General features: G+C 39.6%; 4 protein-coding genes across 7 annotated transcripts; 2 read left to right on the top strand and 2 right to left on the bottom strand.

The window, feature by feature from the left end:
• The first annotated feature begins 241 nt into the window (after window positions 1-241).
• zgc:136439 (uncharacterized protein LOC678627 homolog) lies at window positions 242-10066 on the top strand. Of its 4 annotated transcripts, none has more exons than XM_057852450.1 (8): window positions 242-299; window positions 387-601; window positions 1808-1897; window positions 2529-2608; window positions 2678-2793; window positions 2874-2971; window positions 4567-4765; window positions 4933-10066. In XM_057852450.1, the coding sequence occupies exons 2-8, from the start codon at window positions 410-412 to the stop codon at window positions 4995-4997; spliced, it is 840 nt and encodes a 279-aa protein (XP_057708433.1). In that variant the 5' UTR covers window positions 242-299; window positions 387-409; the 3' UTR covers window positions 4998-10066. The 4 variants fall into 4 exon arrangements, with proteins under 4 accessions (XP_057708433.1, XP_057708434.1, XP_057708432.1 ...); XM_057852451.1 differs by having other exon boundaries at window positions 255-601; window positions 4567-4635; window positions 4707-4765; XM_057852449.1 differs by having other exon boundaries at window positions 255-601.
• Window positions 3279-8840, bottom strand: asnsd1 (asparagine synthetase domain containing 1). Its single transcript, XM_057852447.1, has 3 exons — window positions 7464-8840; window positions 7153-7334; window positions 3279-5387 (listed from the first exon to the last, which is right to left on the bottom strand). Exons 1-3 carry the CDS (start codon window positions 8838-8840, stop codon window positions 5141-5143), a joined length of 1806 nt encoding a protein of 601 aa, XP_057708430.1. The 3' UTR covers window positions 3279-5140.
• Window positions 8753-10083, bottom strand: LOC130927012 (ASNSD1 upstream open reading frame protein-like). The gene is made up of 4 exons (XM_057852454.1): window positions 9885-10083; window positions 9392-9445; window positions 9235-9310; window positions 8753-8901 (listed from the first exon to the last, which is right to left on the bottom strand). The coding sequence occupies exons 1-4, from the start codon at window positions 9960-9962 to the stop codon at window positions 8861-8863; spliced, it is 249 nt and encodes an 82-aa protein (XP_057708437.1). The 5' UTR covers window positions 9963-10083; the 3' UTR covers window positions 8753-8860.
• A 129-nt stretch (window positions 10084-10212) lies between these two features.
• On the top strand, window positions 10213-27564 carry wdr3 (WD repeat domain 3). The gene is made up of 27 exons (XM_057852446.1): window positions 10213-10376; window positions 11318-11505; window positions 11566-11775; window positions 12365-12483; window positions 12702-12780; window positions 13498-13593; window positions 13683-13784; window positions 13859-13960; window positions 14045-14145; window positions 14257-14358; window positions 14448-14681; window positions 16214-16307; window positions 16383-16484; window positions 16695-16777; window positions 18673-18811; window positions 18905-18961; window positions 20119-20219; window positions 20293-20404; window positions 22660-22794; window positions 22873-22923; window positions 23086-23151; window positions 23232-23324; window positions 25900-25950; window positions 26575-26618; window positions 26704-26832; window positions 26940-27033; window positions 27108-27564. The coding sequence occupies exons 2-27, from the start codon at window positions 11332-11334 to the stop codon at window positions 27261-27263; spliced, it is 2826 nt and encodes a 941-aa protein (XP_057708429.1). The 5' UTR covers window positions 10213-10376; window positions 11318-11331; the 3' UTR covers window positions 27264-27564.
• Window positions 27565-27805: the final 241 nt, after the last annotated feature.

The following is a 27805-nucleotide window of genomic DNA, read 5'->3' on the forward strand; positions in this document are numbered from 1 at the left end:
TCCCAATAATTTGGATGGAAAAAACGCTACATTATTGATATCCTTACTGTTTTTTGTTGGATACCAGCAAAACCAGTACCAAGACACATATCAAGCAGAACCTTGATGGATTTGTTGTTTTTTTTTTGTTGGCCCACTGGTTTTGCTAGTGCAAAAACTAGCGTGGTGGAATTTTTCCCCACTGTCCTAACACTGGCACTGGAATAAAAAAGCGCCCAAAAGATTCTGTTCGTTCGTTAACGTCACAACTCTACGTAATCATACCGGAAGTGTTCCAAGTCCAGCGCTGTCAACTCTAGGTTGATCCATTTCCTTGCCTTAAAACGGTGAACTCTATGACTTTTCAACCGATATAACATCATTGCTGTTACTTTAATCACAAGTAGTTATCGCGCTTCGTTGAGTATCCATGAAGGCGGTAATTCTTGCTGCTGGCTACGGAACCAGGCTCCAGCGGGACGTCGCAGCCGACCGCAGCGGGCGCTTCGCTCACCTGGTCGGCATCGCCAAGCCGCTTCTGCCGGTAGGGAACCGCGCTCTCCTCAGTCACTGGGTCCAAGCACTGACTGCCTCGAACGTGGTGGACGGCATTTATGTAGTGGTGAGTTGTTTGTGCGAGATATGGTTCTAGTTCATTATATGCGAGGGAATGGACTTCGCTCTCACAAATGTTAGACTTGCCCTCTCCAGCCAATTTAGTGTAATTTGCTAAAATTGGTGTCTGCCTCAGATTTGTTTCTTCGTTATAAAAAGTTTGGAATAGAGCCCAAAGTTATTGTTTCTAACGAAAAGGGTGGCTTTTGTCTACTTATAGGCAATTGTTCCCTCTGACGTTTTTCCTACTACTATATTACACAGAATTCCATGCATATTTCAAACTTGTCAAGTTGTACGGGTTCGGCGTAATTTGTACAAGTGAGCACAGATTTTTAAATGTGGACGCCGTACGTTCAAAATCTGTACGTTTTCCGCGCATTACGTTTTTTTTTCTTCTCCGTCTGAATTTTGTCACCGTTTCGGCAACGAGACAATGTGCGTTACTAAGTTGGTTGACTGACGCGAGAAAAGTCAGAGACACGGAGAGAAAAGAGCGGCTCCAATATTTCCTGACTGTAGCCGACAGCCTACAATCTACGCCCACTTGATGCTAAACTAGATATCACATGCATGTAGAACTAGATGCGAAATGACAGACTCAGCGGCGTTAGTAAACAGTCGCCATCTTAAAGCAGTAGACTTCTCAGAAAAGCTATGTTGTAGTGAACCTTCGTAGCGAACCTAAGAAACTTTTTATCTAAAATACTCCTAAATTGGCAAAATCTTGACTTGAATCTATCTTTAAATGATGAGTTTTAAAACTTTCACATGTCGAAAGTAGACAGAAGGGAACTACTGCAAAAACGACTTTAACGGTTGATTCACATTAAATGACTTCCAAACATAGCAAAGTTTACAAATTTTTTTTCTTTAAAAAAACAACAACAAAAACATGACAGGTAATGCCAGTGCCAAGTAACTAATTACTCTTACATTCAGGTAACCGAGTTACTAACTCAATTACTTTTTGGGAGAAGTCATTTGTAACTGTAATTAATTACTTTTTTAAAGTAAGATTAACAACACTGGTCATACAGATGCAGTCAGTTTGTTTCAAATTGCACGCTATTTAAAACATTGTAAGATTAGGCAGCAGTTTTTAAGGGCATACGTCACTATTTGTAAGATTGCCAACGGCCTCGGGTTGACAGGTATGTATTTTTTAAATGGATGCTAAAAAGTCGACGAACTTTGTCCTCTCTTTCCCCAGACCAACGCACTTTACCTGCCTGCTTTTGAAGAATGGGCTGCAAACTTTCCAAATGTCAGCATTGTCAGTGACCAGACCAGAAGCAATGATGTAAGTGAGAGAGCAGTATTTTAGGTACTTTCAAAGCAACACTAGGTAACTTTTCAACCTTTACAAAAATATTTCCATACCATTTGAGATGATACCTCGACTTACAACTAGTTGAATGATGCCTCTTTTATATCTTGAGGGGGTCTGTATCGCTGTCACTGGCACTAATTACCTAAAAACTACAAAGAGACAAAAAGTTTTGTCCGAGGAGGGAAAAAATGTATCCTTCACACAGCTACTGGAAACAGAAATGTCGTCTAATCAATCTGCAGGCGACCGGGAGATCATAATTTTACGACACTGTGCGGGTGTGCGCTGGTCCTCATGGGAAATGCAGTCTTCCTTAAGGCAAAACACTTCCGATTTTGTCCAGCGGCATCATTAAAATCGACCGAAAGTAAAAGTTACCTAGTGTTGCTTTACATTTTTGATCTGAAACAAAAAATGACTGTATACCAGTCGTTGTTTTAACAAATAGTCGTTGTCCTCACATTTTGGAAACTAAATTAATGATTTACTTGAAACAATACTGAGTTCAGAAACAAATTACATTATCCCATGAATTAAAAAATGTATTTAGGCCACTTTTATTCTCCGGGGCTTATATTTCAGTTTTGTTTTTAATCTCTAGGCGCGTCTTGGTGCGGTGGCCTGTCTCCAGCTGGCTGTGAAGCACTTTCAGATTGAAGACCATGTCTTTGTGATTGGAGGGTGAGCTCATAAATTTGAAAGCTCACAACAAATGTTAATGGGTTCGATTTTTTTGGCCGTCCCAAATAGTGATACGCTCTTCCAAGAGGATTTCAGCCTCGCTAAGCTCCAGTCCAGGTTTTTTGAGCTCCAAGTGGAATGTGAGGACAACAGTGTGCTGCTGTCCTACCAGTGCAGAGACGATGGTAACTGGAGTTTTGCTTTTTTTGGGAACTGACTACTCCTTTTCTTGAGACCTAACTTTTTTGGCTCCATTATTATGCAGAAACTCACAAATACGGAATTGTAGAAGTTGATGGTAAGCTTCGGGCTTTGAACATGAAGGAGAAACCGCTGCCCACTGAGACCAAGTCAAGAAGAGCGGTTAGTGCTGCCTAAATCATTTTTAAACTGTAGACTTTAACCTTGCTCTCATGTAAATTGGCAATGTAAAACATCAAGTTTTTTTTTATTATTAAATTGGGGGTGAAATAATGTATGGGGGAAACAGTCCACAACATGGTTCAATCTTGGTCGTACTGGATAAAAATCTTTAAATCAAAAATTTGATGCTACTTGTTAATTTACTGGGCCCCTAAGGGGACATGGAAGAAGAAAAAGCGGACAATTAAAAATGCAGATTAAGAAAACAATGGCAATTAAAAAATTGGTTGAGAGTTGTTTATTTACTGGGATCCTAAGGGGACATGGAAGAAGAAAAAGAAGACAGACTATTACCGTATTGGCCCGAATATAAGACCCCCCTGATTGTAAGACGACCCCCTCTTTTTCAAAACTCAAGTTTGGTAAAAAAACATTTTTGAACACCAAATTAATTTTTATACAGAAAATAATTACATCTGAAACAAATGATTATAACAATATATTTGAGAGAAAAAGCATGTTATTTTGCCTCATTCAAATCTTAATATCTGAACATTTAAATACGTAAACTAAAGTGCAATCACATTCGTAAATAAATGGCTTCTGGTTTTTAGAAATGTAAATAAACCAATCTATTGTGATAAAACAACAAAATTGCAATAACTGCATTAACTATCAAAGTGAGCTCTAACTGTAACTGTAGTCTTGAAACAAATCTGAATAAGGAAAAACATTGCAATAAAATAATGCAAACTGGTTAAACTTAAGAGTAGCTGAGATCTGTCATGACAAGAACATTAATCCTTAAGTTCAGCATTCGCTTCAATGATATCTGGCGCCATCTAGCGTCGTGAATGGGTGTAATGTCTGGACCCCGAATATAAGACGAGTCTCACTTTTTCAGTCTTATTTCAATGCAAAAAAACACCGTCTTATATTCGGGCCAATACGGTATTAAATGTGCCTTGTGTAGTTGCAGCTCAAATAAACAATGGCAACCAGGTGTGTGTATTGCCTCACATCTGGCGATACGAGTCGTATCACGATTCACAGGTCACGATGTGATTAGATCCCGATTAATCCCAATACTACAATTGGAGACGATTATTGCGATATTTGAATACAGTATCACTTAAGAAAAAAAACAATCAAAATCGACATGAGTACATTTATATGACTTTATTCCTGCAACCTCATTTAGCACTCAAGTAAAAATGTTGAACATCATATGGCTTTCATTATAACATTTTCTTTTTTTGGTGCAAACCTGCGTTAGTCCAAATCTGCTCAAATGCGGGATTCTAAATACTCCATGCCTCAGTTTTTGCACCCAAATTTCAGATTTATAAAAGGACTAATCCGAGCAACCACTAGAGGGCGTCGTACACAAATCTCTTCTTTGATTAGTCTAATGTTGTTCCTTTTTTTGCTTTGATGCAAACTTTTTTTTTTACTTCCGTGTCTTAACCCCCAGGGCACCTGTTTTTTTGTTTGTTTTTTCCCCTCTCCATTTTTTCCTTTTTTTCCCATGTCCGGTTACGGACTCCGTAAATTGCACCACTTGTTTTGAATTTTTTTTTTTGCCCCCCCTTCAGTGTCCTTGTTTCTACGTGTTGTCCAAGAAAAGTCTCCCTCAATTGGACAACTTCCTCCAAGACAAAAAAGTAATGGTAATCATCTGCACTGCTCTTTCAACAATACTGTATCATTTGAATCAATATTTCAACCACGCCAGGATGCTCCTATGCAGGAAAAAGACGCCCCTGGAAACTTTGTGTCTTGGCTCATTCCACGGTAAAACAACAAATGTATCAACACAATTGCTTTGATTTCCACACTACCTTCTACAGGGGCATTTTGTAGATTTAATATGGTACCTACAATAGAAATTAAATGTTTTATTTCGATGAATAATATTGCTTTCAGATGATATTGACAATATATTGACATTTTCATTACAGACAACCTGTGTATGTGTACGAGATTGGCGGCCGTTTCGACGTGGGAAACTTGCAGTCTTACATAGACTGTGACCAGTATTTTAAAGAAAAACTCCAAGACATGAACTCGTACATGGTGTAGAGGAAGCAAAAGGCGCATAATTCTTTATTTAATTGAATAATGTAATCAAAAGACAATTAAAGAATTATAAACGGGGATTCTTTTCTCCTACATGCCAAGTAGCCTCCCGCACTGGTCCGACGCCTTCTCGCGGCCATTCTCCATCTTGGCGATGCGCGAACCAAACTGCATGGCCCTCTTGGGCAGGACGGCGGATGCCCCAAGGCCCAGGTGGCGGGCGGCCAGCCTCAGCAGCAGTTTCTCGCCAACGCCCCGCGGGAGCGTCAGGTCAGCCTTGTCGCACATGGGCAAAGAGTTCAGGTAGCTCACCACGCTCTCATCCAAGTATGGGAACCTGAGGAAAGAGATTTTAATAAAGTTTGCTTCTCCAATTTTTTTTCACCAAATACCCCCTTATAACTAGTATTACTAAAGTCAAATACAACTGAACTCTACTTGGGAAGTGATTATTTTGCCTGTACTCTAGGGATGTCCCGATCACATTTTTAGAACCTGAATGAGAGTCACTTGATTTTGAGAATCTGCCGATACAGAGTCCCGATCCGATACCTCCCAAAATTTGTTTTGTTTTTATTTGAACAAAAGTTCCAAACATGTTCTAATAAAGTACATTTGACAGTACTTCATTTTCTGCTTTTTCCGGGAGTGTTGGGGAATACAAAACATATTTTTGTATCTTTTGGCAATGCCGTCGTATTTCTGGATTATTTTGCTACGTTTTAGCCCTTAAAAAGTAAAAAAAAAAATGTTTTGGCCTGAACGATATGGGAAAAAATTAACACTGCGATACATATCGCCAAAGCTCCACACTTAGCATTGGTTGCAGAGGTCCGCGTAACTTTTTTCTTAAGGTGCACCAGCACAAAATGTAGGCGCACCCACATTTTCCCATTATATCACCTTTAACGCCATACTTTTAATCACTCTACATAAAATTCATATAATTCATTCATCTTCTGAACTGCTTATCCTCATGAGGGTCGCGGGGGTGCCGGAGCCCATCACAGCTAACTCCAGACACGCAACCATTCACGCACACACACCTACAAACAATTTGGAATGCTCAATCAGCATACCATGCACGGTTTTTCGGGTTGTGACAGGGAATTGGAGAAAATCCATGCAGGCACGGGTAGAACATGCTAGGATTGAACTTGTGATCCCGGAACTGTGATGTGGACGTTTTAACCACTATCTCACCATGCCGCCTTCATAATGTGATTTTTAAATAAGAATAATGTGGAAAAATGCTTGTCTTTATTAAATGCTTCATTGAGTGAGTCCATTCAAATTCACTCACGCTTTGACGGTCACGCTCCCGAGAGTAGCCTCTCGAGAACTGAGATTGACTAAGCGATGATTAACACGTTTTTGCCTTTGATCGTAGAGCTACCGAGCTTTCTCTCGCCAGATCAAAGCTACAAACCTGTCAATCATCGTTAACTTTAAGTACCAAATGCCATCTCCACTGGTGACCAAGAAAAGCAGCAGGAGGGAAGATGAGAGGCTGTACGAGCATGTAGCAAAAAACATTTTTGAAAATTTAAAACCCGAGCCTTTTCACCTGATTCTGATCCTCTGGAAAAAATGGCGTGATCGGCCCAATTTCCGATCACGTGATCGGATTGGGACATCCCTACTGTCCACTTACTTTTGTGTGAAATTAATATTCCATGTCAATTTTATTACTACTAGCCTTTAAAAATGTGTTTCTCTGCCTAAGATTTGGACGTTGAGTTCGGTGAAAATCTGTAATTTTTAAGCACCAAAAAGATTATTTGGAATCACTGTCACTCTTGTTGAAACTTTGTGGTTTAAGCTGCTGTATTGGCCAAGCTTTCTTTGGAAAAGAGATCCTTGTGTCTCAGTGGGAATGACCCAGTTAAATAAAAGCAAATAATTGCAGCCTTTACGAGTGAGAATCCGATCTGATGTTTTCCTTTTTATTAGTGCACTTGGACCAGTTCCTTAAAAGTTCAGTCCTTATGGACCGGTGGTGGGCATTTTTTGTCAATTCAGCGTTTGACAAACTTCACAAGTAACCGTTTTACATTGTCAAACAAAAAATAAAAACACAGCAATTTTCTTAAACCTCTAACCTGGCCTCTTTCCCGTGGTCTGCAATCACCCTGTCATCTCTGCCCAAGTTCCTGGAGGAGATCCTGCCAAGCTCCATGGCTATTTCCTGGACCAGTCCCTCATGTCCAGATGTCTTGAACCTCACTCTATGTCTTGCGTAGCCCGCTAGCTGCTCATCTGCTCCGATACCAGTTAGAATAACCTGAAAGGAGGGTAAAAATGAATGCTTCCTTCATAGCACAATTTGACAATTCAATTAACCAGCAGCAACATTAGGATTCGTCCAATGATCTCGACGCATGCGGAGGTGTCGTCAGACACAACTCAGTACCTTGGCTGAAGACGTGAAGCTGCTCTGGTTCTGGTCCTGGGCTAGGAACCCTTTGGCCCTGGCTGCGAACCACACTGCGCACCCAATACTGTCGTCCAATACAGTGTTTAGTGGATGTACTAAGTGACTGATGCGTTCATGCCTCATTTGTTGGAGCTCCTCTCGTGTTACATCCACTTCTACAAAGTTCCATTTCCTCTCTGGAGCTAAGCCTCGTAGTTCCTTAAGGCCAGATTTGCCGGTGATTCTGTCTGGCACATCAAATTTGTTATAAGTTCCAGGTTCAGACTTACTCTGACTGGGTTTTTGTCTTTTGGATGTCTCTTTCAGAGTCTCCTTGCATTGAAAAGCCACATTGAGAAGGTCTATCGATTGACAACTGGGAATGTGTCTGTGAGCCAATACAGCCAGAATCATGGAATCAATTCCGCCTGAGAAGAGGATGGCGACACTCGATTGATTACAGGCCTGTGGTTTAACAGGTAAAGACTGGACACGTCTCCTGACAGCCTCACTGAGGACATCGATTAGACCGTTCACCGCTTCATTTTTCATTTTGTCCAGAAGCTCTTCCAGATCATCAATGCCAAATTCTGGATTCGATTGGGGCTCATACAGTGTCGTATTCAGAGGACAAACAGGTGATCTGAGCAGGTCTACGGGCTTTTTCAGTATGATGCAGCTGCCCGGGCCTGTATGCTGGGTAGTCTCCACGGTGGTAGAGACTATATTATCTCCAACATGAGACCATGGATAAAGTTCTATTGTTGGTGATTCGGATTCTACAACTGACTTGAGGTCAATTCTGTACACGCCGATGGCTGGGACCTCATGCCATGCACATGAACCAGGTTCAGAAGAACTACAGTCAAATTGACCAGGTCCACAAGGGCTGGTTCCTACAGAGCTGAGTGTCAAGGCCTTTAGTTGTTGGTCATACTTCCACAGCAAACTTCTTCTCCCAAAGTAATCTCTACCAAACCAGAGGCAGTCTTGGCTCTTCTGGTAATACACAAAACCCCAGGGACCTCTTATGGTGGACAGGACAGACAAAATGTCAGACTGTTCGCTGCAAGAAGACAAATGCCTCAGGACAACGGATGTGTCATTCTCAGCTGGACGAACTTCTAGACCTCCGAATACCTCCCCGTTCCAGAGCAGGAGGTTTCCGGCATGGTCTTGGACTGGCTGTGGGGTGAGGAGACCTCTCATGTGGAGAACATGGGCTAAGAACAAACAGCAATATGGACGATTGGAGCCTGAGAGGATTAAATCAACGCTTGAGTCTGGCCCTCTTCTTTTCAAATGTTCACACACTGCGTTGTCCCTCGTTAAGGAACCAAACTCTGGACACACAATGCAAAAGATGCCACACATGGTTGCAGGAAGACTCAGCTTTACATGTCCTGTAACTCCTTTGTCAGGCTATCCAGCTTCTCTGTGGAGAAAATAGATAAAACTGTGTACATTGCAAACACTTAATTGACAAGAAACATCTACATAAGACATATTTTGACTCAGAGTCAGTAGACCTTATAGAGTCCTAGCTTGTGGACAAAGATTTGGAATGACCAGGTCCACAAAAGTTGGACTGACTGACCATTGTTAAATTGGGCAGGTCTACAAATAGCTGGATTGGTACGACTGGCCAATGCTGGAGTCCTGTGGACCTGGCCATTCCAGCACGTGCTGGTCTAACTTCTGTGGACCTGGACCTTGAAATCAGTTTTTAATTGTCAAAAATGCAAAATATAACAAAGGATAAACTTACTCTTGCATGAACTCAAGGTTTGTCCTCTGTCAGCCAAGAATAATATGTTGCTGTTCCTCTGTTGGACATACACTTTCTAAAAACAAAATATCAAATTTACTAAAATATAAAATTGAAAATGAGAAAAAAAAAAATCAATACCTCCAGTAAGACTCACCCTGTCCTTCTTCAAATTAGACAGCTCGTCAACTGCCACCTTTTGCTCCGTGATCTACATGGTAACATATACATGGGTGCATTTTCGTGATTTAACAATGTGGTGAAAATACCATATTAATGGCCAAATAATCAGGGTGGTGCCCAATTTGAACTTCTTGAGTCCAAATGCGGACACATGCAGCATTTTGCGAGCAAATCTAGTCTGCTATTTTGTCTGAATTGTACTTGTGTGTGAAACTACAACTTTGCTATTACTTTCTAAATGTCATCTTTTGCAATATTTTGGGTAAGGTTTTGTGATCCATCTTTCACTTACTTTCAAATTGCAAATTAGATTTGAGAGAAACTAACACGAAATAAATCTTGTGGTTGGTGTTCGTATAGAGCAGTACATTATATAAAATACATTGCCAAAAATGTGGAATTAAATCTCGATACGTTTTATTTACTTTGTCAATATTAGCTGGTGCTTAACATTCAGGCTACAATACCTGTTTGTTTAGCTCCTCTTTGCGTTCAACAGAATGTCTGTGTAAATCCTGGACATTATTGTTTTCTTTTGAAGACATAATTGGTTAAAAAAACAAGTTAAATTATAAACAATAACAAACGAAAGCTCTAAGTAGCCGACGCGAAGCTACACCACGAGTTGCTATGGGAAAAACTACTTCCGGATTCTGTGTGACGTAATTAGTGACAAAAAAATCATTCATGGATTTCAGACAAAAGCAAAAGAACGAAATTGACAAGATACAAAAAAAAAAAACTTTTCAAATAAATTAAATTCATGTTAAATATCATTGAGAAATATAAACGTATATCTGTGCATCATATATATATTTATACAAAAAAACTTATGCCTCAGCAGCGTTACCGATGTGAATCTGTGATCGATTGAGTACACCTTAGTAGTCCAGTTTGTAGCGATTCCATTTCCAACACACGAGCATCGGAAGGAACAAGCTTGCTACAGCGTTTCAGGGGTAAGATAACAAAATATTCTACATTTACTGGGCATCAATTGAAACACATGAGCTTAAGTTGCTCCACAGTTACAGACAAACATTTATGGTCAATGTGAGTGCGAACACGTGTGTTCTGGCATTTCGTAGTCAAGCGATTTGTGGCACAGTGGTAGCCGGGCGGACGGGGTTGAAAACGTAAATGGGGCTTTTCTTTTACTATATACGTTGACCCCGCCCGCTTGGGAGGTCTTGTACAAGTAAACAGTGAGTCCAAGGTAGCCTAGCTTATCCCATGCAACCTCAGTGCTGTAAAATGTTGATACAGTATGAAAATTACTTTTTAATCTGATGACCTGTTGATTATATACGTAACAATAGGGTTCTCCACCTAATTATGAATTATAAATTGTTTACAATGAGACTCTGTGATGTTGTATTCGTAACTGACGATAAATAAAATATTTGGCCATGTAAGAAGTAGTCTACCTTCAAAATGAAATTACTTAGCAATTCAAACTCAAGTTGTACTAAAATAAGGTTGTAATTTATGTTGTAATGTAAGGTTGTAATTTAACAAAAATTACAATAGTTGACCACAAAACATGATTTGCCATATAACGGAAGATGAACGAACTTAAAACATGATATTTGGTCTTTGTCATTGAAAAGATTAGGAATAGAAAAATGGGAGTAATAACAGCAACCCATTTTCTGAAAGAAACATTTTTTTGGGTGCAAAATGTCACAGATTTTGGCTAGGAAAGTGGTGATTTCCCACAAAGATTCCAATATACAGTCATTAAAATACCATTTGTTAACCCCAAAAAATGTCTATGAAAAGGTGTTCACAAAAGATCAAAATCACAAAATCATTTGGTCCACATTCCACGAAAGGTTGTATTTGCTTACATAAAACTTCAAAACTTGGCGGCAAATAGTTTTCCTGTGGTCTGTCTCAGGGATCTGGCTCATCATGGGCTTGACCAAACAATACCTACGCTATGTGCCCGGCCCCGTGTTTGGTGTGATTGGCAGCCAGAGAGCGAACATTTGCTACGTCACGCTACGCGGTGGTGAGCAGGGCCGCCATGTGGCTGTGGCGGCGTGTGAACATGTCTTTATCTGGGACACCCGTAAAGCTGAGAAGGTAAGGAAAAGAGTGCGCTTTTTGATACTTTTTGCTCAGATATTTCTTCTCCTTCTCCAGGTGATGATCCTCTCAGGCCAAAAACACGAGGTGACCTTCCTGCAGCCATCGCCTGACAGCATCCACTTGGCTGTGGGATATGAGGATGGCGCTGTGCGGATATTCAGCCTACTCAACGGGGAGAGCAATGTCTGCTTCAACGGTCACAAGTCAGCCGTCATGTCAATACGCTACGATGCACTGGGAGCCAGACTCGTCACCGGCTCTAAAGTAAGTCTTGTGACCTGCTAGCAAAAGTCATGCACACAAATACAATACATCCAATTAATAAAAAAACTCTATATATCGATAACTTAAATTACGGAATGAAAATAGAATACTTAAATGATAAATATAGGGAAAAATAAAATCAGGCATAAACATAGTTTTATTTAAAAAATATTGTAAATGAAATATACTACATGCAAAAACATTCAGAACTAAACAATGAATGCTTTAAATAAAAACATACTCGGTACAAAAAATTTAACACTGTATGTTTAAAACATTCAATACAAAATAATAGTGATACAAATATGTATGAACAATAGCACAAAAATAAAGTAATAGATGCCTGAAATACAAATACAAGAAAAGTAGAAAAAAATCACAACTGAAATGTATTAAAAAGATATTTTAAAAAATTGTAATCAAATACAAAATACTATTTATATTAGCATAATGAAATATACATAAAACTGCAAGATAACAATACACAATAATACCACCATGATAATAAAACAAAAATTTAATAGTTATTTGTTTAAAGGTAACAGTTAAGAGTTTTCTGACAAGTAAAACGAGTTATTTTTGTTTGTAGGACACAGACGTCATCGTGTGGGACGTGATCAATGAGTGTGGCCTTTACCGACTGCGAGGACACAAAGATGAGGTCACGCAAGCACTCTTCCTCAAAGACAAGAACCTCTTAGTGACCAGGTATCGTCTCAAAGGAACTGTTCTTCTTTTATTTATTTACTTTTAAATGAGAAGCTTTATTTATTTATTTTTATTTTTTTTTTAATGGTGACCGGTGTGTGTGCTGACTTCCATTTGACTTGCACGTTTGATTCAGTTCGGAGTTTGTGCACACATTTGCTATGTGCTTATAAAAGTGTGTGAGAGACTGTAGTTCATTTAATGTGTGTCATTGGTAGCTCCAAGGACAGTTTTGTCAAGTGGTGGGACTTAGACACGCAGCACTGCTTTAAGACCATGGTGGGCCACCGCAGTGAGGTGAGTGTTTTTGTGATAACAGCTTGATTTAATTTTTAGACAGTTTCATGCTGAAGAACATTGTACCAAAGAAAACCAACACCGAGTTTGAAATCATGTGAAAGAAACAAAAATGGCTACACGAATCAACTGTCTTCCTCTTCACGTAACAAAGAATATTTACTTTTTTTTTTTTTTAAATAAGCAATGAATGTTGTTGATCTGTATTCCTGAAAGCGTTATGATTAGGGTCGGGTGTTGTTTGGATTTCATCTGATTTCAAATGTCAATTACAAAGTGTTAATTTGAAGAGCAGAACACAACTTGCAATTTAAATGCCTCTTAACTATAAATGGAAACGAAATATACCAAAAATATGCTACATAAAACTCATGTTACATGAAAAAAAGGCAGAATATACTTACAAGCAATGCTTTTCCAAGGCACAAACAGCGAGAGGCATTATACAATGGCTGTCAAAGTTAGTGTACGCAGCCTTTGCTTATAAGACACGCTATCAAATCAAGACGTTTTGTGATGACATGTACAGAACTATTTTACAGAAATCGAAAATAAAACTTTTTACGGCTATAAAACATTGTATTTTCGTTGTCCCAAGACTATAATACATATAAAGTAAATTGCTAAGAGAAAGTATGCATTCAATTTTTATACATCATTAAATTGCACATTATTGCAGCATTGAGGACATTATTGGAATTTTTGTGACATCATCAGGTTTGGGCCATGACTTTTCTCAATGAGGAGCAACGGCTGCTGACTGGCTCAGCCGACAGTGAGCTTCGAGCGTGGGACATTAACTACCTGCAGGAGGTGAGCCGAGACCCGAAAAGTTTGTAGATGAGAAGTATAGACTCCCGTTAGCTTGTGACTGATGACAGTGTGTCTGCAATGACATCTAGGAGCAGGCTGAGGGTGAGCCTAAAATAAAGAAGGGCAAAAGTGTGCTAGAGGACGACGAAGGTGACGGGAAAGAAGAAGATGCGGATGAGAGTCCTGAAGATGTAAAGAGAACATAAAGAACGTCTTTACGATCAGAGCACATCACTGACTTTTAACCATTTTGTTGGTCTTTTAGCGTATTTTGACGTGCACAAAAGCAGGGTCCATCCTCCGTGAGGCCAGAGACAGAGTTGTGTCTTTGACCACTGACAGCAAGGCCAGAATCATGGCATGTCATGTAAGTACAACATGGCTTCAAGGAAAATACACTACAGGTTCATGTTTAACAATGCAAGATGTGATTTTGCATGTGACTCATCAGGGCAACAGCATGATCCTGGAGGTCTTCACTGTGCTGTCAGAGGATGAAGTGCGTAGGAAGATGGCCAAGAAGCTGAAGAAAGCCAAGAAGAAGGCGGCCAAGTAAGGACCTCCCTTTTTCCATTCAGATCATTACAAGAACATAACTGCATATGTGTGTCGTGTAATGACTTGTTTCTTATGATTATAACGATGAGTGATCTCCTCTTTCAGAAACACTGAAGATGACAATGAGGCAGAGGAGCCGGTTGTGGAAAAGACTCTGAAGGACGAGATCATCCGACTAAGCAACATCAAAGCCTCCTCCAAAATCAGGTGGCGTCTCAGTTGAGGCGGGCAACCTTTGTCACGTGACTTGACCCCAGTCAGGCGTGAGTCAAAATGTGCCCATTTCATCATCTCAGGTGGGCCGACTGTCTGTCATGCGCTGGCGGTGAGCTGAAGGTGGCGCTGCTGTTGCAGAACAACACGTTGGAGACGTACAGCCTGAAGACGCGAGACAAGGCTACGGCAGCCGCCAACAAAACAGCACGCCTCACGTTGGGTGGACATCGCAGCGATGTGCGCACACTGGCCTTCAGCTCGGACAACCTGGCCCTGCTGTCGGCGTCCGGGGACACCGTCAAAGTGTGGAACAGGTTAGGATAAAAACACTATTTTTATTCATATTTTTGTTTTTCCTGTGTATTTTCTTTCTGTGGTTTACAGTCTGATTTTAAATGCATCTATTTTATGTGCTGTTTGGCAATTGTTATGTGATTGTTCATAAAGTGTGAGTCACTTGAAATTTGACAAATATATATTTTTTTAATTATTGGAGGATATTTACCATGTACACATCATAGTAATTAAATGTAATAAATCAGTTTTTCAAATACTTTAATGTTAATACATGAAAAGTAAGTAATTGTTGTTTTGTAAAGTGCCAAACACGTAGAATAGAATATAAAACCTTTATTGTCATTGTACAGACATTTATAGCTTTGCAATAATGTGCACCACATAACACAAGCAAAAGTATAATAAAGCTAATAAAAAACCGGTTACATTGTACACAGTTTGGGAATAAAGTGAATAAGTGACTAGCAGCAAGTGGTGATGTGGTGGTAATATAACAGTGCATATATAACACTTTACAGTACTCAGATTAGGAGGCATACAGTCGCCGACTTGATATGACAGTTAGTGCATAGATATTGATGTAACTGCAAGGATGTTATAATGTAACTGTGCAAATATTGCATATGTAGTACCCAGATAATGCAGTAGCAGTACCCATATTGAGACAGATGTCAACCACCTATTCATTCATTCTTTATCTACCGCTTAATTGGGTTGGGTCGCGGGGGCAGCGGATTTAGCAGGGAAGCCCAGACTTCCCTCTCCCCAGCCACTTCAACCAACTCTTCTGGCGGGATCCCAAGGCGTTCGTAAGCCGGCTGAGAGACATAGTCTCTCCAGCATGTCGTGGGTCATGGGGAGCTGAGCCTGAGGAGCTTTCCAACCACCTCAGTGACTTCAACCCCAGAGATAGGAGAGCCCACCTCGGAGCCCACGGACTGCTTCCTTAAAGGAAGGCGTATCTGTGGAATTGAGGATGTCTTCGAAGTATTCTCCCCAACTACTCACGACGTCCCGAGCTGAAGTCAGCAGTACCCCATCTCCACTATGCATAGTGTTAGTGGTGCACTGCTTTCCTCTCCGAATACTAAACATATTTGTATATATGCTTGATATTACAAAACAACGTTTTTAAGTATAATAATATATTTTATATATAATGCATAAAAACATCATCACATATTTCAAAACAAGATATTATAAACAACATATTTTTAAGAATTAATAGATCATTCATATAATATCAAATGATTAAAAAATAATAATGGAAATATTAAATTTCCAAGTAAAGAATGCAAGAATAATAATACAAAAATATTTAAATAGAAGACATTCCATATAATACTGTGAAATTCAAAGTTACTGACGCCCCCCCCCCCCCCCCAGTTTTGAATGAATGAAGCAGTGAATGAATTGCTTTGGTTTCCTTATGCTTTGATGCACTTGACATCTATGTTTGGGATTTGATGTTGTGCTGAGATGTTTTTCTTAAAGCCGAAATTATGCTACTAAAATAAACTTAATTTTGTTTTGTTTATTCCTATTTGAGGTCGACGCTGCAGGTTGTGCGCACCATGGCGTGTGAATATGCCCTCTGTTCCCTCTTTGTGCCTGGGGACAGACAGATCATCCTGGGGACCAAGGTATCTGCCACACTTTTGTACCCATCTTGATCTAAATCTTAGTGAAAATTATTTTTGTTTCCTTGCCTGTGGCAGTCTGGTAATCTGCAGATTTTTGAGTTGGCCTCGGGAAGCCTCCTAGAGACACTCAATGGCCATGATGGAGCCTTGTGGTCCATGTGTCCCGCACCTGACCAGGTATACCCGCTACACCAACAACTCATTTTACAGCATTTTTTTCTTTCATGCCATTACTTACACAATGTATGCGTGAACTGTTTCTATACTAGTACAACTACTACTACTAGTATGGTAATAATAGTGACTGAATATCTTTGTTTATGTGTTAAAATAAGAAGGACGTGTATGACATTTAGCAATGTGTTGTTGTGTTTGTGATGTGTGTAGCGGGGGATTGTGACAGGAGGTGCAGACAAGACGGTCAAGTTGTGGGACTTTGAGCTGGTGAAAGACGAAGCCAGTGGACATAAGTAAGTTTCAAAATTTAAGATAAGATGTGGGTGGGCAAGTTTGTTTGTGTACCAACAATTGACCTAGATACATATAAATGCTTGGAAGTGTTAGGCACACGCTATTTCTAAGCACCCAGTTTAAAAAATATAAATTACTAGATGAAGTAAAATAAAATTAATTTGCTTCATCGGTGCTTCACACCTGTTCTGAAGTTGCTTTCCCTTGATGTTCCGCGTCACATTGTGGCTCCAATGAGTACAGTGCATTTGAGTCTGTGCGTGAATAGTTTGGAGTTTAATCAAACATAGACTACAGTATACAAAACAGCAGTAGTTAAATGCACACGTGCATTTGCTGTAGTTTAGTACAATACTCTTACTTAGTACAATACTCTTATTGCACGACCAATTCCTCTTTTCCTCACTTTTTTTTCTTCTTTTGGGCGACCTCCACACCTCCTCAGCCAGTTGCCATTTAATCCGGATGGGAGCCACTTCGTCGCCACTAGGGCTCGGCCTACTCAATTGGCTCCTGATTGACTCTTCTTGTTGCACAAAAAAATACTTATTTTAATGAGTTGGAGAGAGAGTAATAATAGCCTTGTAAAGAGCTTTACTATTTTTGTTGAGAACGTAAGTTTTGTTTTGTTGTGAACTACAGTTCCACACAAATATTGAGATGCCATTTATCGTAGCAATTAGAGGTGTGAGAACCATTTTTTGAGTGTCCCACACTGCATTTACCAAGGTTTCCTCAGCCGTGACTTGTCTCCATCCACCGAGCAGCATGCTATCACTATGCCAGCACCCAGGGCTGCTGGAAGTCACTCAAAGCAGGGGGTGCTGAAGATCTTCAGTTTTCCCATCCAAAAACAGCCGTTTCGGTCCAAATTTTTTATGCTCGCACGTTTTCTCCGTGCAAGGCGTGCACAATGGCAGTACACACGCATGCTGGATAGTTTACGTGCTACTACAAGGCTACTACAAAGATGGCATTCTATTTCACCTACAGTGTGTGTTGGGATTTTTTGTATTGGAAATAAAAAGTGTCCGTTTATCATAACACAAATCAGTGCAACTAGATGGCGCAATGACACATTGGAAAACTAAAAGGTATAATAAGCCTCAGTTTAACACCCCCTTTTCACAACACTAAATTGCACACAAATATCGAACAGCTCTCTGCAAGTCGGCAGCTCAACAGCAACAACAAACAATAATATGGCTACAATGCAAGCATGTCTTACCTATTTGAAGACACCAAAGGTAGATAAAACTATCATAATCATCTTCTTTTTCAACCTCGAATGGAGTTTTTGAGAATTTAGCTGTTTTTGTAAAGAAAAAAAATCGCTAATTTGTTTTTGCGCCAGGTTAACGCCTCCTATGCAAACAGCTAACTTTTCCAATAGCGCCTTATTCAACGTGACCCGGTAGTAAGCAAGGTGTCAGGTGGTGACCATGTTATTAATTTTTTTTTTTTTTTTAATCAAGCCACTGCCAGCACCTCTGCTATACTCTAGGACATGTTCAGCGTTTGCCACAAAACGCTCACTGCCAACGGAACGCACCCCCACAGGGCCTTTCAGAATCTGCAACTTTGAAACTAAATTTAATGAGCCTCTGGGGTCGTTGAACATTTTGGAAGAGGTTTGCCTACTACCATATTTTATTTTATGCCTCATCGTAAAAAAGAACATAACAAAACAATGTATTTTTTCCTTTTTTGACCCTTCAATTTTTTTCTTTGACTGCATTTTCCCTTTAATTTTTGTCCTATTAATTTCCTCCTTTTTTCCCTCTATCCCCTTTTCTCAGTATGTTTCTTTTTCTTTTATTTAGATAACTTTTTTTTTTGCCCATTTTGTTCCTTTTTTCCTCTTTTAAAGAGATTTCCCATATTTGTCTTACAGGAGGTTGACGTTAAAGCATACACGTACATTACAGCTTGAGGAAGATGTCCTGTGTGTCAAGTTCTCTCCCAATCACCGTCTGTTGGCTGTCTCCCTGCTGGACTGCACTGTCAAAATCTTCTACACAGACACGCTCAAGGTTAACGCTCACTGGATGTGGAGATGACCCACATATTCTGGCCGAGCACTCACTGCACTGAAATTCTTGTTTCCTGTCGTCTTTTCTCTGCAGTTCTTCCTGTCGCTGTATGGACACAAGCTGCCTGTTCTTTGTCTGGACATCACACACGTGAGTAATAGCAATGTTGAAATGCTTACATTCGAATATGGCTGTTTCAGTTGACGTGCCCAGTGTTGGATGAAGTACTTACTTTTTTTACTCAAAGTACAGATACACAACAAATGCACTTAAGAACAGTAACTAAGTACTTTTACTTTTTACGAAGAACCTTAGTCCTCTTGTTACAATGTAATTAAACACAGCGAGAAGCGAAACGCTGGCTGATGCTGTCTTGCAAATGCGCCTGGCTCACAGTCAACATGTCCACTGTTTGGAATTATTTTGAGGTATCAAGAAAGATGCACGAATAGCTGTCTGTAAAATCTGTTTCACTGAAGTGTCCTTTGGGAGGTTCAATGCGAAAGAATTTTTACACCTCTAGTTTAATCAGCCACATATCCTACAAACACAAAGAACAATACGACGAGTACAAAAAGTTAACAGAAATGAAGAAAATAAAAAGTTACTCTCAGCATACACACTCCTGTGGCTGAGTCTTTTGAGAGCGGCAGAGGGAATTAATTGGGAAATAATGAAATAAAATATGTACCGTATTTTTCGGACTATACGTCGCACCTGAGTATAAGTCTCACCAGCCCAAAAATGCGCAATGAAAAGGAAAAAACCTATACAAGTCACACCGGAGTATAAGTCACATTTTTTGGGGGAAATGTTTGCTTTTCAATTCCCCTGTCTTTAGTTTTTTTCACTCCTATAGCTGCTCCACAAAGGAAATACCAGGATGCGCGCGGGAGGGGAAGATTGAAAAAGGAGCGAGGCCACTGCGTTCACGTGCGCAGGCATGCAAAGCGCCTTCTCTGTTTTATCCAAACTATTTATTTTATTTAACATCCATACATCATTTTAGTATAAATATATGAATATATATTTATTTTTAAAAAAGTTAGCGAGAGAGACGTTGGCCCGACACGACCGTAAATAATCACACATAAGTCGCTCCAGCGTATAAAACTCACCCGCTGCCAAACTATAAAAAAAAAACTGTGATTTATAGTCCGAAAAATATGGTATTCTTTTAATTAAATTGTTTACATGTGTATTGTGCAGACTTTTAGTTTTCGTTTTTTGGCAAAGTGTTTCCAATATTCAGTTTGCGGTTTTGGCTAAGAATTTTGATATCGGTACATTCCTTCTGAATTCCCCAGGACAGCACACTGATCGCCACAGGCTCTGCAGATCGCAACGTCAAGATATGGGGGCTAGACTTCGGCGACTGTCACCGGTCAATGTTTGCGCACGACGACAGGTTGGCAACACGCCGAGATTACACGCTTTCCAATCTGACGCGGGCGTTAAAAAGTCATTTCCTGTGCTCGTAGCGTCATGTTTTTGCAGTTTGTTCCCAAGACGCATTTGTTCTTCACGGCGGGAAAGGACAAGAAGATTAAGCAGTGGGATGCCGACAAGTTCGAACACATCCAGACTTTGGAGGTCAGTCTCTTCGCCGAAATGAATTGCTCCTCTCACGTGGTGATAACGTGGTATTAAATGGTTGATGTCGTTGTTGAAAATGATGAGTGGTGGTCAGCAGTTATATGACACGTTACCTGTATGTTGACTACATAGGCTTCAGAATCTGTACACTTGTTTAATTTTGATGCCTTAGTCAGTTACTTCAGCCCAAACTGTTTGTACAAACAGGATTCCAAAACAGTCGCAATTTGTATAGAATTCCAACTCTTTGAGAATAACATTAAAAGCAGTGTTGTTTTCGTCAACGATGACGACAACGAAAATATTTCGTCAACGAACACTTTTTTTCATGACAATAACGAGACGATAACAAGCTAAAAATGTGTTTGGGAGACTAAAACATCACAAGACTAATGCCAGTTTTTGTCTGACGAGACGAAAATTCACAATAGTTTCCGTCACATGTTCAGAATGTGTGACATTTTATGTATAGTTAGCCTTCATCGTAGCAGTGTCTGGTTGATTCGCTCGTGACCAGTGTTGTTAACAACAGCATGAGAGTATAACGGCGTTTTTTTTCAGTAGTGCGTAATTTAATTAATTAGTACTGGTGCACGATAATTATCGGTTCGATAATTAACAGTCCGATAATAGGAATTATGACGGCATCCCGATAAATCCAATAACATTATTAATAGGACCAATAATATGTACTGTGCTGGCACACTAGCATGGGAAAGCATTTGACCATTTGCGGGGCATTGCTCCCACCTGCTGGTCAGAATAATTGGCTGCATCTATTTTTTGTTACAGTAGTTTGGTTCACATTACGAGCTCATTCACATACACATTGCGGTGTCTAGCAGTAGCATTGACAATCGTGAATGCTTTCTGTTACGTTTCCGCCTCGGAAATATAAGTCTGTAATTATTTTATGTTTACTATAACATATGGATGTGCAACATATGTTTACTTCTGTGGTGAAGGGTCATATGTACAGAACTTAATAAGTTGTTGTGTTATAGAAGCCAGCCAATGCTTTAGTAGCTTAAGCTAGTGTGCTATACTATACATATAATAGTTGTGTATATAAGTGTATTGTGCAGTTTGTTGTATATTGAGTATGTGTATTTTTCTGTTGTACTTTCACAATATTAAGACGAGGGTCTTCCCATAAAAGCAAGAAAAGACCAAGCCTTGGGGTTTATGGAAGTGCATTCATTTTTAGATGGCTGTCGGGCAGTGCAGAAGTGAAACGCGCTGTTTTGTTCATGTCATTATGAAAAATCTGTTGAGATCAAAGGCAAATCTATATTGAATCCACCACTATTTTTTTTTTTTTTTTGGAAACCTCCAGGTGTTCAAAACCTCAGGTTATACATATATATTTATTATCGGTTATTGATATCGGTATCGGCTTTGAGGAGCAGAAAGTTATCGATATCGGTATCGGTTCCAAAAAAATGGATATCGTGCACCCCTATTAATTAGTTTTCCCAGGGGTGGTGACGCCATTGAAAACACGATGATGATTGGCTAGGTGGCTCGTAAGGTTTGCATTGCATTCGCGATCTCATTAGCATTAGCATTTAGTGTGGCGCGCATCATCTCAAACCCTCGGGCAACCGTCCAGGTGGGTACAATTAATTGAAAAGAATGTACTGTTTTCCTGCTGACTGTGCATTATCATTACCAAGTTGGCGTTGTCCTTGTAGAAGCTACAATATGTGTATATACAGTACTGTAGAAGCTACAATATGTGTATATACAGTACTGTGCAAAAGTTTTAGGCAGGTGTCCTGCCTAAACCTTTTGCACAGTACTGTATATATATACTGTATATATATACTGTATATACATATATACATATGTATATACAGTATATATACAGTATACATATATATATATATGTATATACAGTATATATACTGTATTGTATATTCAGAATATTTATTGTCATTGTTACAAAAGTAAAACGAAACTTTGTTTGGAGCATCCATACAGCTAAGTTGATAAAGTGCAAAACCCATATAATAAATACCCTTGTACCAAGTGTAAACATTGAGACAGTATTGGACATAAGTACAACAAAGATTCAACAGCAGCATAAAGTCATGTCAGTGCTAAAGTGCAGAGCAAAATATACACCTGATAATAACAGTTATAAATCAGTGCAAAAACCCGATCAGTAGCAAGCTTTTCAAAACAAGCTTTCTTTTCTGCTTTGCTAAATTAAAATTATTCCTGATGTTCACTGATCATCGTTATTCAAGGGCCACCATCGCGAGGTGTGGTGTCTGAGCATCAGCCCCAACGGCGACCATCTGGTGTCGGCATCACACGACAAGTCTTTGCGACTATGGGAGAGGACCAGGGAACCCATCATTTTGGAGGAGGAACGGGAGATGGTGAGCAGCAAGAATCAAGAGGAATGATTTCTGTTTTAAGCATCTATTCTTGACATTAAATTTGTTGCTTTTTGACAGGAGAGAGAGGCAGAGTTTGAGGAGAGCCTAGGCAAAGGTGACGCTCCCGTGGTAAGCTGCTATCCAATAAAGGAGTAGTATGGCTTAAAATCATCACTTCCGTGATTGCTGTAGTAAATTATTGTATTTCGCTATGCTATGCTATACTATGTTAGAAAATTATTATCAACTCTTCAACCTCTTAGGCTGTAACCAATCACATTTCCGTGGCAGGTGCCCGGAGAGACACAAGGCGAAGCCGCGCCAGCCGGCAAGAAAACGGTGGAGACTGTCAAAGCTGTGAGTTGGTTTTGAGTTGTTGCTACAGGTTTTATGAATAGCAATGTTGATTTTAGTGCGTGTTTGCTTTTGGCAACCAGGCCGAACGCATCATGGAGGCTTTGGAGCTCCTCCGCGGGGAGAACAGAAAGATGGAAGAACATAAATACGCATGTGAGCGAGCAGGAAAAGAGGTGAGAATTTTCAGAGCGTTTCAGGGTTGTAATATTGAGTAGGCACAGTGAGATCTTGTTAGATCCAATCATAAGTAGAGGTGGGAATCTTGGGGCATCTAACGATTCGGTTACAGTTCAGAGGCTCCGATTCGATTTTGAATCTATTATTGATGCACCTCCCTGCTTTTAATGTTTCGTACATTAGTTTCAGAATTGTTAAAAAATCCTCTCAGGCTAAACCAAACTACTATTTCAGTATCAAGTTAACATTTAAAAACAGTAAATAAAATACTCAAGTCACCAATCTGGATCAGCAGCTTTAAACTTCATTCAATTAATTTAATGTTGTGAATCAATCATTAAAGTTGTTAAAATTGCTCTCGTTATTCCATAATCTCCCTTGTCCACTTTTGACTTGTGAAAGTTTAAAAACTTTTCAATCATTTAAAGATAGATTCAAGTCAAGATTTTGCCGATTTAGGAGTATTTTAGATAAAAAGTTAATTACCGTAGGTTCGCGACAACAGAGACTTCCAAAGAAGTCTGCTGCTTTAAGATGGCGGCTGTTTACTAACGCCGGTAAGTCTGTCATTTCGCATCTAGATCTAAATATATGTGATATCTACCGTAGCATTATATGGCCGTATGTTTGTAGCAACTAGCAACTGGGCGTTGTTTGTACAGTGCCTTGCAAAAGTATTCGGCCCCCTTGAACCTTGCAACCTTTCGCCAGATTTCAGGCTTCAAACATAAAGATATAACATTTCAATTTTTTGTCAAGAATCAACAACAAGTGGGACACAATCGTGAAGTGGAACAAAATTTATTGGATAATTTAAACTTTTTTAACAAATAAAAAACTGAAAAGTGGGGCGTGCAATATTATTCGGCCCCTTTGCGTTAATACTTTGTAGCGCCACCTTATGCTCCAATTACAGCTGCAAGTCGCTTGGGGTATGTTTCAGTTTTGCACATCGAGAGACTGACATTCTTGCCCATTCTTCCTTGCAAAACAGCTCGAGCTCAGTGAGGTTGGATGGAGAGTGTTTGTGAACAGCAGTCTTCAGCTCTTTCCACAGATTCTCGATTGGATTCAGGTCTGGACTTTGACTTGGCCATTCTAACACCTGGATATGTTTATTTTTTAACCATTCCATTGTAGATTTGGCTTTATGTTTTGGATCATTGTCCTGTTGGAAGATAAATCTCCGTCCCAGTCTCAGGTCTTGTGCAGATACCAACAGGTTTTCTTCCAGAATGTATTTGGCTGCATCCATCTTCCCGTCAATTATAACCATCTTCCCTGTCCCTGCTGAAGAAAAGCAGGCCCAAAACATTATGCTGCCACCACGTTTGACAGTGGGGATGGTGTGTTCAGGGTGATGAGCTGTGTTGCTTTTACGCCAAACATATCATTTTGCATTGTGGCCAAAAAGTTCAATTTTGGTTTTCTTCTGACCAGAGCACCTTCTTCCACATGTTTGGTGTGTCTCCCAGGTGGCTTGTGGCAAACTTTAAACGAGACTTTTTATGGATATCTTTGAGAAATGGCTTTCTTCTTGCCACTCTTCCATAAAGGCCAGCTTTGTGCAGTGTACGACTGATTGTTGTCCTATGGACAGACTCTCCCACCTCAGCTGTAGATCTCTGCAGTTCATCCGGAGTGATCATGGGCCTCTTGGCTGCATCTCTGATCAGTTTTCTCCTTGTTTGAGAAGAAAGTTTGGAAGGACGGCTGGGTCTTGGTAGATTTGCAGTGGTCTGATGCTCCTTCCATTTCAATATGATGGCTTGCACAGTACTCCTTGAGATGTTTAAAGCTTGGGAAATCTTTTTGTATCCAAATCCGGCTTTAAACTTCTCCACAACAGTATCTCGGACCTGCCTGGTGTGTTCCACGGTTTTCATAATGCTCTCTGCACTTTAAACAGAACCCTGAGACTATCACAGAGCAGGTGCATTTATACGGAGACTTGATTACACACAGGTGGATTCTATTTATCATCATCGGTCATTTAGGACAACATTGGATCATTCAGAGATCCTCACTGAACTTCTGGAGTGAGTTTGCTGCACTGAAAGTAAAGGGGCCGAATAATATTGCACGCCCCACTTTTCAGTTTTTTATTTGTTAAAAAAGTTTAAATTATCCAATAAATGTTGTTCCACTTCACGATTGTGTCCCACTTGTTGTTGATTCTTGACAAAAAAATTAGATTTCATATCTTTATGTTTGAAGCCTGAAATGTGGTGAAAGGTTGCAAGATTCAAGGGGGCCGAATACTTTTGCAAGGCATTGTATATGCTGTTGGTCGCAGTTAGGTATTATGTTTTTTTTATCTAGCGGCATGAGTTGAACATGATATTTCTTCCTTATTGCGTCCCGAAGACGAAAACACACTGATTGTGTTTTAGTTCCGCTTTACTTGGTATAATTAAATAATCGGAATTTGGATGTTTGTGAATCGTTCTCCAATCTTCCACGGCTGAATTGCGAATAATCTAACAATCGGAAATTTCGCATGCCTCTCATCATAAGTGAGTGTTATTTTGTTAAGACAGAATTGTTGATACTTCATTGTTTCACTTACAGTTGGCACTCCCCAAACCGAATCCCATTCTTGTGGCCTTTGGAAACATTTCTGTGAGTACATAAGATTCAGAACTTATAACTAACAATAAATGATGGAAAGAGATGTAGCCTACGGATGTTTTGCACAGTGGGAATCGTAATATTTAGTATTAATTGTTGCGGCAATGTTTTGGAAACATTCCTAAATTAATATTAATTATTCTTTCTAAATCCATTTTCTGCCTTTCCCCATGTTTTTATTAATTAATTTAGAAGTGTATTATTAATAAAAAAAACAACAACTTGTTTTTGTATTTCTGGCTTTGTAATTCCCATTTTCTTGTTTTTATTTTGAGATTTAATTTGTTTTTTTCGTTAATAGCCATCACTCGATTTTTCATGGTTTTCTTTTATTTTTTCCCCCACTACTTGATCCATTACATTTTCTGTTGTTTTCTCCATGTTGACTCCTTTTTTTTCCCTTCATTTGTTCACACCTTTCCCTTCTTATTACAATTTTTTTGTCCTCTTCATTTTTCCACTTCCCACCTATTATCCTATTTTTATTCCATCTTCCTGTTTTTCCAATACGGAAAAAATGGCAGAGAATAACAAATACATTTTTAAAAACTTTCTATTTTTATTGTTTTCCCACTTTACTTAATTTCGTTGTATAATTTTTACTTGTGTGTCCAGCCGTCACGCTACATTCTTGACGTCATCAAGAAAGTCAGATCCAGGTAAGAAGCAACTCTGACAAAGAAAAATGAACGTTTGAAAACAAACAGTTTTGAAAGATTACATTTTATTGTTGTGGTGTGTCAGCGAGCTGGAAGTGTCTCTGCTGGTTTTACCATTCCCGTATGTTCCGGACCTCTTGGAACTTTTCAACGGCTTCATCCAGCAAGGCCTGGAGGTAGAACTTGTGTGCCGATGCCTCTTCTTTCTGCTCAAGTGAGTCTGATCTTTACGCCACTTCTTTTTTTAATGCGGCATTGTGCCTCCTAGTTCTACGTGAAGTTTAATATCTATAAATCCTTCCATCATTTTTCTGTCTTCAGAATTCATTTTGGTCAGATCTCCAGCAGCCAGAAGCTTCTTCCCATTATTGACGATCTGCGCACCAACACGCTCTCCAAAGTGCAGGACATTCACGTAAGATGTCCTTATTCTCGACTCGAACCGCCTCTTTTTTTATCATCACCTTCACCTCCACCTCTGTTATTCAGGACCTGATGGGCTTCAACAGCGCTGCCCTGCAGTTCCTCCAGCGCGAGGTGGAGAGCAAGGAGGAAGTGATGTTCTTTGCCGAAGCCACAGGACGACTGGCGGATAAAAAGAAGCGGCGGAGGAAGCGCGAAAGGGTCATCCTCACCATTGCTTAATGCCACACGCAAAGGAAACTTGTTTTTTCCCCCCTACCCTTATTTTGAATATTGACAATAAAGCATAGTATTCATTTTTACACAATTCAAATGAGTCTCCTTTTGAAACTACTTCCTCCTGAAATCGGATTTTCCCCCAAAATAAGCAGGTATTTTATAAATGCCTTATTGCACACCTAAGAAGTATTGTAACAGAACAAATCATACTCCTAAGTCAAGGTAAGTTAAGTAATCAAGGCTGTGCTTATATGTCAATGCAAAAAAAATGACTAGTGTCCTACAACAGGCTGAAGGCTGTGACGAAAATTCTTGTGAATAAATGCTTACATCCCTGAATTCTTTATAGATATGGAAGTAAAACAGTCTAGATTCTTGGTTTTAAAAAAAGGTGCAGTTAGCATTTATTTTACGTAAATATGTCAAAGTACAATGCTTGTCTTTTAGTGAATGTAGCTAGCGGACGGATTATGTGAACAGAGCTTTTCAGTTGAAAATTCTTGGCTATAAATGCCTAAATCCCCAAATTTTTTTTATAGATATGG

Source organism: Corythoichthys intestinalis, chromosome 12 (assembly GCF_030265065.1).
Source record: "Corythoichthys intestinalis isolate RoL2023-P3 chromosome 12, ASM3026506v1, whole genome shotgun sequence".
Lineage (NCBI taxonomy): Eukaryota > Metazoa > Chordata > Actinopteri > Syngnathiformes > Syngnathidae > Corythoichthys > Corythoichthys intestinalis.